The 12077-nt window shown below is 51.9% G+C and overlaps 4 protein-coding genes across 4 annotated transcripts in view; 2 read left to right on the top strand and 2 right to left on the bottom strand.

Moving 5' to 3' along the window:
* The first annotated feature begins 305 nt into the window (after window positions 1-305).
* Window positions 306-1710, top strand: GUITHDRAFT_154590 (hypothetical protein). The gene has a single exon (XM_005825831.1). It carries the CDS (start codon window positions 402-404, stop codon window positions 1557-1559), a length of 1158 nt encoding a protein of 385 aa, XP_005825888.1. The 5' UTR covers window positions 306-401; the 3' UTR covers window positions 1560-1710.
* Window positions 1711-4686: 2976 nt separating this feature from the next.
* Window positions 4687-7465, bottom strand: GUITHDRAFT_115010 (hypothetical protein; the record flags this gene model as incomplete). The annotated part of the gene is made up of 3 exons (XM_005825830.1): window positions 4687-4732; window positions 5019-6772; window positions 7208-7465. 3 exons carry the CDS (start codon window positions 7463-7465, stop codon window positions 4687-4689), a joined length of 2058 nt encoding a protein of 685 aa, XP_005825887.1.
* Window positions 7466-7958: 493 nt separating this feature from the next.
* GUITHDRAFT_154589 (hypothetical protein) lies at window positions 7959-8314 on the bottom strand (the record flags this gene model as incomplete). The annotated part of the gene is made up of 2 exons (XM_005825829.1): window positions 8269-8314; window positions 7959-8226 (listed from the first exon to the last, which is right to left on the bottom strand). Coding segments are annotated over exons 1-2 (299 nt in total), but the record flags the coding sequence as incomplete, so codon positions are not given.
* Window positions 8315-10723: 2409 nt separating this feature from the next.
* Window positions 10724-12077, top strand: part of GUITHDRAFT_89270 (hypothetical protein) — a gene marked incomplete at both ends in the record, with an annotated part of 2022 nt that continues 668 nt past the window's right edge. The window contains one exon of the mRNA XM_005825828.1: window positions 10724-11731. Coding sequence (XP_005825885.1) covers window positions 10724-11731 — 1008 coding nt within the window. The remainder of the gene's footprint in view (window positions 11732-12077) is intronic.

The following is a 12077-nucleotide window of genomic DNA, read 5'->3' as shown; positions in this document are numbered from 1 at the left end:
CTGACAAGGGCGTGTCGAGCGACTCTTCTGAATCATCTGGTGAACCATCGAAAGGCTGTGGGAAAGAATTTCGTCAGGATGCTGAGCATTCCACGGAGGATCGTGATTTGAGTCTACTGCTGTCCTTGTTGGAAGAGAGCCTCGATCTTGAGCAAAGGAGTGCATTGCTCTCTTTCATGGACGCTGGTGAGAGTGTTGCGCGAGCTCGTCTCAAGGATGGTCATGTACAAAGAGCATTGAATCACTTCATCGAGGCCCTTCAACTCACAGATGTAGAAGATCGCATTGAGCATGGAGTGCAAGAGCCAAGTTGTGCTGCATCGTGCGGGGCTGCTCATGGCATTCATGGAATGAGGAGGAGGATGCGACACAGATCAAGACATAGTTGCCATGCTGATTCTATGATGAACAGCATTTTGGCATGTTCCCTGCCTCCGCCACCGCAGGAGGTCCTAAGTTTCGGTTCTCGTAGCCCTGCCGTGAGGGCATTGAGACTCATCCTGGTCTCTTTGGGTTACATGGAATGTGGACGAAGGGACTACTGTATAGGTGACTACTACGGTCATCGTGTTGTACTCGCGGTCAAGCGGTTTCAAGCTGATCACGGGATCAGGCACGAAAGTGGTACTTACGATGAGACTACCAGAGCTGCGCTTGTGCATGCGTTGAAGTCTCATGCTTGTAACGGAAGCAGTGTCGCTTCCAGGTATGATCGAGCAGCGCCTGCAGACAGATTTTGCTCTGCACAAAACGAGGGACAGGGCGAATCACAAGCTGGTTCAGCAGGCAGCTCCCCACATATTGACAGACAGCAGGTACACATAGTGGACACTGATGGTGATCACATTTTGTTTGAGCTGACCAGAGACGGCGCTCATGTCACGGAGTACGTTAACGGAAAGCTCGAGATGGAAGACGTTGCCTGGGTCGTTGTAAATGAAGCCTCCGGACACATCCGCGATCCAAAGGGTGTCCTTCAAGTCAGACCAGAAGAGAAGGAAGACAAACTGTCTAAGCTTCGCCAACTGTTTCAGCAAGCAGGCAAATGCTACAGCACAACATCGGCGCCCAAGGCTTGCACTATCGAGATAGACTTGGATCTAGACCAAGAGATGAACAACCAAGGAAAGCTTGAGGCAATTCGACAGAGTTTGCAACTATTACACGCGAACCCAGATGCTGCAATGTCATCGATTTGCAACTTCTTCCAAGTGTGCTCGGCCCAATCCTCTCACAGCCAGGAACCAAAACCCGAACCAGCAGGTGATCAAAATTACAAGCAAGCAGAATTAAACAGGCTCGACGATGTGCGGCAGGACCAGCAAGAAGAGCCAGGCGTTGTCATGGGTGAGGTCTTGCAAAACGAGAATGAGTCTGTGTGTCGTGGCAACGTAGCGCAGGGCTCTCAGGAGATGCAGGATGAGCTTCTGACGCTGCTAGACATGGGCTTTGGTTCGTCCGAGTCTGTTGAAGAGCTCGCTCAGCTTCTGAAGCATCATGGCGGCGATGTCTCACTCGTGGTCAGTGAGCTGATCCAGAGGCGTCTTGATGCCGTTTGACTCAAATATTGTGAAGTTTGACTCACGGTTGTGGTGAGTGTTAAGATGCTTTCAGCATGCGAGTTTTCCCTTGCCAGTAGGCTCGTGCTCGCTAGCCTTGTACGGTCGATTGTAGCAGTGCCAAGTTTGACTTGAGTAAATCCATGAAAGCAAATCGGGCCTTTGCGACTCTTCAGTGATCACTCATCACTTGCCTCGGCCATGATAGTGATGACTTTGTCACTCAGCATGGTTGAATAGCCTCACTGTCAGGGAGTCCTTCGCAGTCACCATACTGTGAATCGGGCCAACCTCCCTCAGCTGATCCGACCTCCAGGCCCATCATGAGCCATGCTTCGAGGCCTCAGGCTAAGTTGCCGGCCCGTGGCCCGGCCGCCGTCCCGCTGAGGCTCTCAGCCGCTCTCAGTGACTACGAGCCTGGGCCGACGATCATGGCACCGTGGCGCCAGTGTGAGAGGCAATAAAACAAAAAAAAGATTTCAAGCTTGTGAGAGCTCACAGTGTGGAACAAGGAGAGAGAGAGAGCCAGAGGTCGACAGAGCAACAAGGGAGCGATGGCGGCGGGCAGTAAGAAGTTGTCGGCGAGCAGGACCGTGGTGTATGAGATGTGCATGGGAGGGTTCGACAGAAGCCTTTCTTCAGCCGGTGAAGACCTAGATGGCAGCAAGAGAGAAGCCGTCAGCACTACCTTCTCTACCCTCAGAATGCAGTATGTTGTTTTGCGCAGAGCATGTTCGATTCATGATTCTTCTTGTGCAAGGTTGCGCAGTTCCAGGCAGGAGGCGTCTGAGTGCAGGTATCGGCTACAACAGGCGGAAAATGCCGTAAACAACGTTACGATGTTGCTCAACGCAAAGTCCCAAAGCTACAATGAGCTAGAGAAGAAGTGTGAGGTGCTGGAAAAGCAGATCAAGCAACTTACCAACAGAGCAAGAACGTGTGAGACGGTATGCCGAGTGAGCAGAGTTTGTAATGGAGAATAGATGATGCATCATTTGATCAGGCGATGGGAGCGATGATGAAACGGGAAGCGGAGCTTCGATTAGAGGCTAAACAGCTCCGTGCACAACACGATGACTTTGATGAACTGATTGCAAGAGTTAGAACATGTTCTCCTGTTTACGAGCCGTGTATTTTGATGCCATCAATAGGGGAGAAAGAGAGAGTTGGAGGCGTTGGAGCGCCTTGCCAAAGCTGAAAAGGTGATGGCAGACTAGAAGCTCTTGACTCCAACTGTGTTAGACTTCAGCTGATACTGAGACGTGTTCTTCTGACAGAAGGGTAACGAGTCTGACGTGCAGCTGCGCGAAGCACTGGCTCAGATAGAAAGGTTGACTTTGGAGGCGGTCGACTTGCGCACAGGTCTTAAGGTTACCAGCCCTGTCAAGGGAACGACTGACTTGAACGAAATTGCTCTGAGATGTGTGTTTGACAATCCAGGCCATGGAGGAGATGGAGAATGCGCATGTTGAGGGAGATGCTCAAATCAGATCAAAACAAAGTCCTACATTCAGCGTACATTTCGAATTGTGCCTTTTGAAATTTTGATTTCCTAAACTTCCAGGACCAGCAACACGAAATCATGAACTTGAAAATGCTCGCACTGAAAGCTCAACGTGGGGCTAGTGGACCTTGAATGTTTGTTTTCCTTACGCTCGTTCAATGCAGAAAACAATGAGCTGCTAGAGAGAAAGCTCGTGCGTGAAGTAACAAGGAACAGACATAGAGAGCAAGTGGGCAAAGTTCAGCATTTGTTTGCTGTCCGGCTAAGTTGACTCTACTTCAGGTCCTCAGCACCGTGAAGACCTTGTTCAGCTCATTCTGCAACAAAGTTCTCTCAAGAAAAAGCAAAGTAAGACTGCCCTTCCTTCCCTCAAGCATTTCTCACACCCACCATCATCCATTGCTCTGGTCAGGTGCTAGATGATTGTTCGGACTTTGCCTTCGCCAGACCGGCCATGGAGGGCCTGACAACCTTGCAAGCAGATCTTCAGTCTATGGACGCAGTTGGCGGTCTAGACCGACAAGATGTCCGTTCCCGACAGAGCTCGGCGGCAGCTTTTCGGAACGAATGCAGATGGTTTCTGCTGGAGGTGCGATGCTTCAAGTCTTGTCTCCTAGAGCGCTGCTTCTATGTATGATAACGCTGTGCGGTTGAAGTGACTACTCGTCAGATCACGCAGCTCGAGAGAGCTTTGGAGGACTTGTTCGATGCCTTTTGGACTGACGGGTCATGGTTCGGATTGGAGCAGAAGCAGCAGCCCGGGATGCAGAATGAAATCTCAAGTCGACTGTGTTGACACGGTCGTTCCGTCCGCCGAGACTTGGTAGAGTCTGATACTATTATTGAGTCGGGGCTGCCGGGGGTGGCACTCGGAGTACCCAGTCAGCCTGGTTCGGTACTCGGCGGCGGTACTCACGGGCGGCCCGCCGGCCCGGGCCCTGACCGCCGGCCGGGCCCGTGTAGTTTGAAGGGGACTCCTTGATTCTTTGCCTATCAGTTTAGGTTCGGACTCCGAAGTAATGTGATGTGGCAACATGACTTCCCGGCGTCCCTGAGAGCCTGAGAACGAACTTCTGCGACTCCGGGTCTCGGTGCCCGGCGGTGCCATGCCATGATGGCACCCGGGATCCGATCGGCGGGCCGGCACTGGCGGGCGGCGGGGGCTGGGCCGCCCCCCAGGGCCCCTGCCCCCCCGTGACCGTCTCGTCCGAGGGAACCCGGTCCCGCCGGCCCGGATTGGCCGCGGCGTGCCGCTGAGTGCCACCGTGACCCACGACTCCCGTACCGGCGTACCGTACTACCGTAGTGACGGTACCGTACCGTAGTACGGTTGACCACCGGGCGGAAGCTGGCAGACCAGCAGCAGACCCACGGGGGTGGAACTCCTCTTTTACCGGTATTAGGACGGGTACTTTTCCAATCCTTTTTACAGGGGTGGGGTAGTAGAATTTGTTGGGAATCGCAATGGCGATCCCGCGACAAACTGTTTCGAGGATGAATATCTCAAGAATGAAAATCTGTACAATGCAAAACAAACATTTTGTATTTAGAGATACATACAAATTGTCATTCTCTATACTTGTTCGCTTTGTACACGTCTTAATTTTTGACATTTTGTCCTTTCTATCTCTTCTTCCGTAGACTTACAACCAGACAAAGTTCGTAAACCCTGAAATCTAGGCATTTGTCCTGTGAATCCTCCTCGTGTATCCAAAGATTGAGTATGTATACGTTTCCGAGATCGAGGTTGGGACCTGCACACATTCTCTTTGTCCCGTGTTCCTTCCTCTGCGTTGAAAAGCTTCTTCTCCCCGCGTGGTCTGCTAAGAATGATTCGCTTTTTTGAGTGGTCATACACAAAAGGCAGATTGGGATCGAATTTTTTTGAGAGCTCAGTGCATGCTTTGTTGAATTTCCTCAAGAAATCTTTCTTGTTCAAATGACCTATCAAAGACCAGAGGTTTTCAACGCTGTCTGTGCAGAGCGTCCGTGCATTGAAGTCATACTCCTTTTCACCCAACACACCTTTGTTGTTGCTCAAATAACTCTGTATCTGTAGATGTGTGTCCATGGCTACAATCAGTCCTTCGAAGGTTACAGATGACAACCCCCTCATGTGCCTCTTGCCCACCCTCATCCAATCCACATCTCTTAGAAGCCAGGTTCGAGCTCTAAGAATGAGATTTCTTCTTTCAGACTTGGTGAGGCCTCTCTCGTCGAAAGCTCTGTGAAGGCCGTTCATTGCTTCTGCCATTCTTGCTGTTTCAATGTGTCCCTCTGCATTCAGAAGCGATATGGCCTTGCTGCTGAACATTTTTAACATGATATCCACTGATTGAGGGTCCGTGCACCCATCGACTTCCAGCTGCGTTAGCCATGACGAATTCTTCTTGGAAATATCAGTGTACGCAGCATGCCATGTTTTAGCCTCTTGCTGTGCAGTCGGGTTTCTCCCCGAGCCAACCGTGTGCCTGACATTCTTCAGTAAATGATTGATACATGGCGCAAAGAAAAGTAGCTTCTTCGTGGTTGGAGAGATAACAGGGTTTGACAGGTACTCGTTGAATTGAAACCTAATCTTGTTTGGATCAAATTCTTCCAATCCATCTGTGATCAATCGTTCGAGCTCCCAAGGCGTGAATTTGGCTGTTTCATTCTCTGCAACCCCTTGTTGTATAATGCTATCATATCCATACCGTCGGCAGAAGATGTGGATTCTGCTGTACATCTCGTTCAAACAGGCCTTAGTTCTGGTGGCAGGAGAACACTGCAATTTCTTTTCTCTCTGGACCTGCCATATCAATTGGTTCCTCCTCAAACTCAAGACGAATTTCTCTATTTGGGCAAACTCTGCAGTGTTCATGTGCATTATTCCAGATCGAGTTCGAATTGTCACTTGGGACAAGTCAGGTCCATCATATTGGTTCATATTCAGCAAATTGCATTCTCTCTCTACTTCCTGTGCAGTAATGGCTGGTTCAAAGTCGAATACGCATGAAATGTATGATGCGATCTCTGAGCATATCTGTGATATGCTCAGCTTCTGGGCCTCTTGTTTGATAGCCTTCACCTCCGTTATGAATGTGCTTGGATTGTTCACGTAGTAATTCCTGTATATGCAAGAAAACTCGCCGTCAAAAGACCAGACATTGAAAATAATTCCACGCTCGTGAGCCTCCTTTGTAACGGCTTCCAATATTCGAAGACCTTCAGAGGCACTTAAACTTTTGGTTGAAAAACCAATGTACATGGGGACAGGGGGTGTGCTCGCACATCCATCTTGTGCAACCACACTGATGGCATCTTCAGCCAGTTCAGCAACTGTATGCTTGTAAAATTTCTCATTGTACTTGTACAACTCGTTTTGAAGTTCTGATTCGTTGACAGGCAGATCGCCATTCGCCATTCCCTCCAGTTTTCCTATCAATCGAGGAATTTCTACATCCATCTGTTCACAGCCTTCAATTACTGTCTTGAGGTAACGTTGATGTGGTGTGAACCTGACATCCTCTGGAGATTCGCCTCCGGTTCTATGCTTGGCAACAAATGCATTTCGAACCTTCTTGTATGCTTGCTCCATATCACTCTTCCTCTGATGCACACTCTGTTGATCGGATCTCAACATGCCAACCAGCTGTTCGCTGATATAGTGTTCTGTCTTTCCTGTCAAACAAAACTTTTCCTTGCGATCTTCAAGCAGGTCAAGTCGCTGAGCCAAGTCAGGTTCATGACTTGTTATACCCCCCAGATCTGCTTCACATTCCTCAAACACAGAACAAAATCCTGCATTTATCATTGTTTTGTCGATCGCACAACAGTTCACTCCAGTCTGACAATGCTCAGGATTCATTCGACGGAATTCATCCATCATAAATGTGCACACTCTGGACCTATCATTGCCATGCAGTTTCATGAGATGCCTATCTCGTTTCTGAAGAGTGGATGTGGATGGCAGAGGTAAGTTGTGTAACATCTGGTCCGCATCAAAAGTTCCAGTATTTTTGTTCCCCGGCCCTGTGAGCAAGCGATATAGACCTGAGGTGCCGACATTCCAAATTGATGCAGCGAAACTCATGACTTGCTCAGAGTATCGCATGCCTCTAGTGTCCTTTGTTCGAAAGCCTTGTCGTATCCAGTCGCTCACTATGAATGGCATGATGGGGTGTTTGCTCTTCATGCCATCTCCTTCCTGACTGGCGAACATTACGACATCTGAAACTATGTCGGGAAGCTCAGCAGAACGGAGGTTATCCATCGCCCTTTCAACATGGCAGATGGTGAGAAAGCACTTGGCAGTAGGACTTTCGTCATTGGATTCTTCAAGAGACTCATGCTCTTCAAGAATGCTTCGGATGAAATCACGTCTATCCTCCAATGGCATTGACTTGAAGTTCTCGCACATTGTATGTGCGAGGAGAGCGAATGCTGTTTTGATATTGCTGTTCTGGTCTTGGCTAATATGTTCAGGCCTTACATACCTGCATGTGGCATGTCAGTACTCTGGTGCATTCCAGCTCGCTGGTTACCTTGAGTGATAATCGTGTATTTGCTTTTGTAGCTCGTCAACAGTGTCATAGTGCGAAGTGGCCCAATGTCTGATTTTCTTACACAATGCCTTTTGCTTTTGCCGATGATTCTTTACTTGAATTCGAAGCTTTTGCGCGTCTATGTGCAGCTGGAATTGATCACGATGCATTTTGGCATCTGCTCCTTGTTGAAACGAGGTGAAGTAATGAAGGAAACAATTTTTGAAGCCCTCTGCATTCTGTCCAAAGAGGTCACCTAGAAGCGTCAACTTTGCTCGCACATGAGAAGTGTTGATGGTGTGCTGGCTCAGCTTGAGATAACTAGCCGCTACTTGTAGCAAGCTATCATCCGCGTCGCTTATCTTCAACGTTGCGTGCCCGATGTTTTGCAGAAAATGTAACAATTTCAGCACCAATGCGTCAGTGAACACTGCATAATCCTGTACAGTTTTCAAGTCGATGTCTTTGAAAGCCCGTCGACAACGTGAACAAGCTTTGATGCAGTGTTCAGGGATCGTCCGAATACTGTTCGTACTGTATCTCGTCTTACAAATAGGGCATTCCTCTCTGTCTGCTGTCGTCTTGCTCATGGCAAGGATGCAGTGCAGATTGCCCGCCAAAATTCGGATTTGAATTTCTCCCCATGGCGCGTCATAGATCTTGCATCGTTGCCTTATACCCCCTGCATGACCACCGCCCTCGATGTGCATCGCGGTCGATGGGAGGGGTATTTAACTGAAAATTAGTACCAGGTATGGGCTAGAGGCAGTGGTTGGCCCGCGGATGAGATCGAATATAGTAGTTCCACCCCCGTGCAGCAGACCTCGACCCGAGGGGATGAGGGACAAACACGAACGTTGAAAATGGACCCTTGATGCGATGTATGGAAAGTGCTCCTCCAAGCGACAATGCCACGTGTCATAACGCCATCCTCCTCTTCGGACATGCTCAGATGACGTAGCTGAGATGACATCGAGTTGACATACCTTAGTTGACATCACTCCATCAGTGTGCGTCTTGATGTATTTGTTGAATGTTTGGCTTGATGTAGGCCTCAAGGTGGAATCTTGATGCGTATGTTGACGCCTGTCTTCTCAACATTCATCTCTCTGTTATATTCACCCTGCTTGTATTTACGTTTCTCCTCGTTTCAATGATTTTGTGCGTGCTAATCTCTCTAAACATTCAGTGTGCTTCGCTAACTCTTGTTTGCTCAGACATTCACTGCACATCTCCATCTCCCTTGTGGTTCAGGGAGGACTTGTTTGAAAACAGTGCAAACAGGTGCATGTAGATCGCTGGACAGGATCGATAAAGGTCCCTTGCTCATTCAGATCTTCATCCTCCACGAGGCTGCGAGCATGGAGATGGTAACGTGTAGGAGACCAAGTCAGTCCTTGGAGCACAATGTGTTTCAAAGCGCACTGCATCGCAAGGTAGTGGCCAGGGACAAGTGTTGAGCACGACCAGAGCATGCAAAACATGTGATATCCACGGCATCGGACGGCTAGTCTGAAGCAGGAATGCTCCGCTCCTTGCTCCGGAGGAAGTCGAAGGCGAGTGTGGAAGCAGCCGAGGTCGGGGAGCCTGCATATACTCCAGCAGCATCGGCTACAAGGGCAGACGATCACGTAGAGCCGGTCGAGCGGGACCAGCCGACGTGGAGGAGAAGTTCGCCGCTTGTCAGGGAGGAAGAAGTCCCACTGGATGTGATGAAGAACATTGGCTTCCTCCAGGGGAAACTCAAGGAGCTCATGGACGTTCTCCTCGGCCCCGACGTCGTGCGGCAATGGCGCGCAACGCAGCTGGATGCCTTGTTTGAGAAGCTGCGGGAGCTGCTGACTGGAGAGGATGAGATGACGAGCAAGATCAGGAGGGGGCTGGCGCTCAACGATGCAAGCAGGCATCGGCCTGACATAGATCATCCGATGCCCATGGAGGCGCTAGAAGTCTTCAAGTCTCCTCACTACGAGAAGCTCAGGAAGTTCTCGCATGATTCCAAGGAGGAGGTTATGTCGGCATGGAGGACAGCTTCGATGGAGTACCTCCTCGCCTCTACCCTCCTCTGCTTCATCAGATTCCTCGATAGAAACTCCCAGGCTTCCCGTGAGTGCATGACTGTCCGGCACCTCTCTGAAACTCTCGTCACCACCATGGCCCCGGTTCTCAACGGACGTTCGGAAGGCATGGCACAGGAGCCGGAGCTCACATACGCCAACATGCTGCGGGCTGCGGAGACTGCCTGGAGCATTCAGACAGCTGCAGAGAGTCAGTATCGGCAGCTTGTGGTGAAGAGTTGGTGTGAGGAGAACGAGCAGGCGATCTTGGACTTGATGGATGAGAACATCGAGGAGCGAGGAGATGGGGGGCAGTCTCTATGGGGGGGTATGGACGACAAGTATGAACGGTTGAAGCTGAATACCCCGCTCTTCAACTTCCTTGACTTCATAGTCTCTTTCCTTGACTTCTGCTACGCCAACGGATACGTCTTCAAGCCGAGCTCGAAGCCGGTCAAGACGTGGAACAATGAGGATGTGTGCGAGTGGGCGAGGAACCTCAAGTTCTCCCACTACCTCCCAGCCATCGTCTCCTCCGGGATCAATGGCGATGCACTGTTGGAGCTGTCGCGAAGGGACTTGGAGGAGGTGCTGGAGGTGCGGGACGGAAGGGACCAGGAGAAGCTATGGGCAAACCTCGAGGTCCTCCGTAAGACTTCCACCTACGAGCCGGTAGGGAAGCTCGTGCGAGAGACCCGCAGGCTGGAGACTCTCCGTGTGCCCGACGGGGCCCGAGGAGGAGAGAACATGGTAGTGCACGACCCGTCAGGGAAGCAGGTGAACATCGTCATCCCCACGGAGACTCAGGATCGGACGCGCAAGCTGGAGGCTGGGATGGAGTTCAAGCACAAGTTCACGTACAAGAAGGTCGTGCTCAACAAGTGGCAGCTGGCGCAGAACTCGACGATGAAGGAGATGGAAGGGTTTGCGGGATGTCTGAAGGAGGGGGAGGAGCGCAACGCTCGAACTCTGTGGAAAGGAGCTCTTCGAAAGGTCAAGACGATGAATCTGCTTGAGAGCAAGGTCAGCAGGAGGCTGAGGATGAGTCAGTCGGACGATACCGTCCGGCTCTCTGCCATGGACCTCCTCCCCCGAGACGCCTACACCCTCCGCGACTTTCTCGTTGCCAACAGCATGTGCAAGAGGCTCGAGCTCTCCTTCAATCGCTTCGGGGCAGAAGGCGCGACCATCCTGGCGCAGGCGCTGAAGGAGAACAGAAGCGTGTCTGAGCTGAGGATCGCCAGCAACTGCATCGGCGACAAGGGAGCGATCGAGATCGCCGAGCTCATCCGCGTGAGCGAGTACCTGGAGGAGCTTGACTTGGGCGACAACGACCTCTCCTGCAGGAGCGGCATCGCCATCTTCTATGCCGCTGCCATGTCGCTCCCTGCCCGCAACGCGTCCGGGCAGAAGGTGCCGGGCTCGCACATCCTGAAGCGCGTGCTGCTCTACCACAACCGCCTGGGCCCGCAGACGATGCAGGCGTGGGCCAAGTGCATATCGAAGCACCCCAAGCTGGAGGTCGACCTGACGGACAACAACGTGGGGGACGAGGGTCTGGTGAACCTCTCTCGAGCCGTGACGAGGCACTGGACTCAAGACCGGATGGACCTGCGGGGGATGCGGGTGGGGCCCGTCGGCCTGATGTCCCTCGTTTCCTCCATCGCCCTCCACTCCTTCCGTAGCGTCAGCACGCTCTACCTGTCGGGGAACCCGCTGGGAGGGGAAGGAGCTGACCATCTCATCCTCCTGCTCGAGCGGAACCTCGCCCTGACTGCGCTGGACGTCTCAGGATGCTCGTTGCAGGACAAGGGAGTGGAGAAGATCGCTCAGGGCCTGGAAAGGAACGAGCGGTTGGAGTACATTGACCTCGGCGACAACGACATCTCTGACCACGGCGTCAATGCTGTAGCCGCCATGCTGGCTGCCAAGGGGAAGCGCGCAAGAAACAGGCAGCATCTGTTTCCGTTCTCCCTCAAGCGGGTAGTGCTCAGCACCAACGGCATCACGTCTACAGGCTTCGGCCAGTTCGCTGCTGCTGTCACCATCGCGCACCTCGCAACCATCGAGCTTTCCTCCTGCAAGGTCCTCATCCTTCCCACCCCCCCCCCCTCCCTCCCTCCTCCTCCTCCTCCTCCTCCTCCTCCTCCTCCTCCTCCTCCTCCTCCTCCTCCTTCCTTCCTCCTCCTCCTCCTCCTCCCTCCTCCTCCTCCTCCTCCTCCTCCTCCTCCTCCCTCCTCCTCCCTCCTCCTCCTCCTCCCTCCTCCTCCTCCCTCCTCCTCCTCCTCCCTCCTTCCTCCTCCTCCTCCTCCTGAAACCTTTAACTTCGCTATCTCTCGCTCCTGCTCCTCGATCCTCGCCCGTGCTTCTTCCAGCTCCCCGTGTCCTGCGGGACCGGCGACTTCCTGTTGTCTGATAGCTGGCGATACTT

This window comes from Guillardia theta (assembly GCF_000315625.1).
Source record: "Guillardia theta CCMP2712 unplaced genomic scaffold GUITHscaffold_80, whole genome shotgun sequence".
Taxonomy (NCBI): Eukaryota; class Cryptophyceae; order Pyrenomonadales; family Geminigeraceae; genus Guillardia; species Guillardia theta.
Note: the sequence above shows the minus strand (reverse complement) of the source record. Positions and strands in the feature narration are given on the sequence as shown.

What these genes read in the sequence shown, in the direction of transcription:
- GUITHDRAFT_154590 (XM_005825831.1), top strand. Translation starts at nt 402, where the DNA reads ATGATGAACAGCATTTTGGCATGTTCCCTGCCTCCGCCACCGCAGGAG.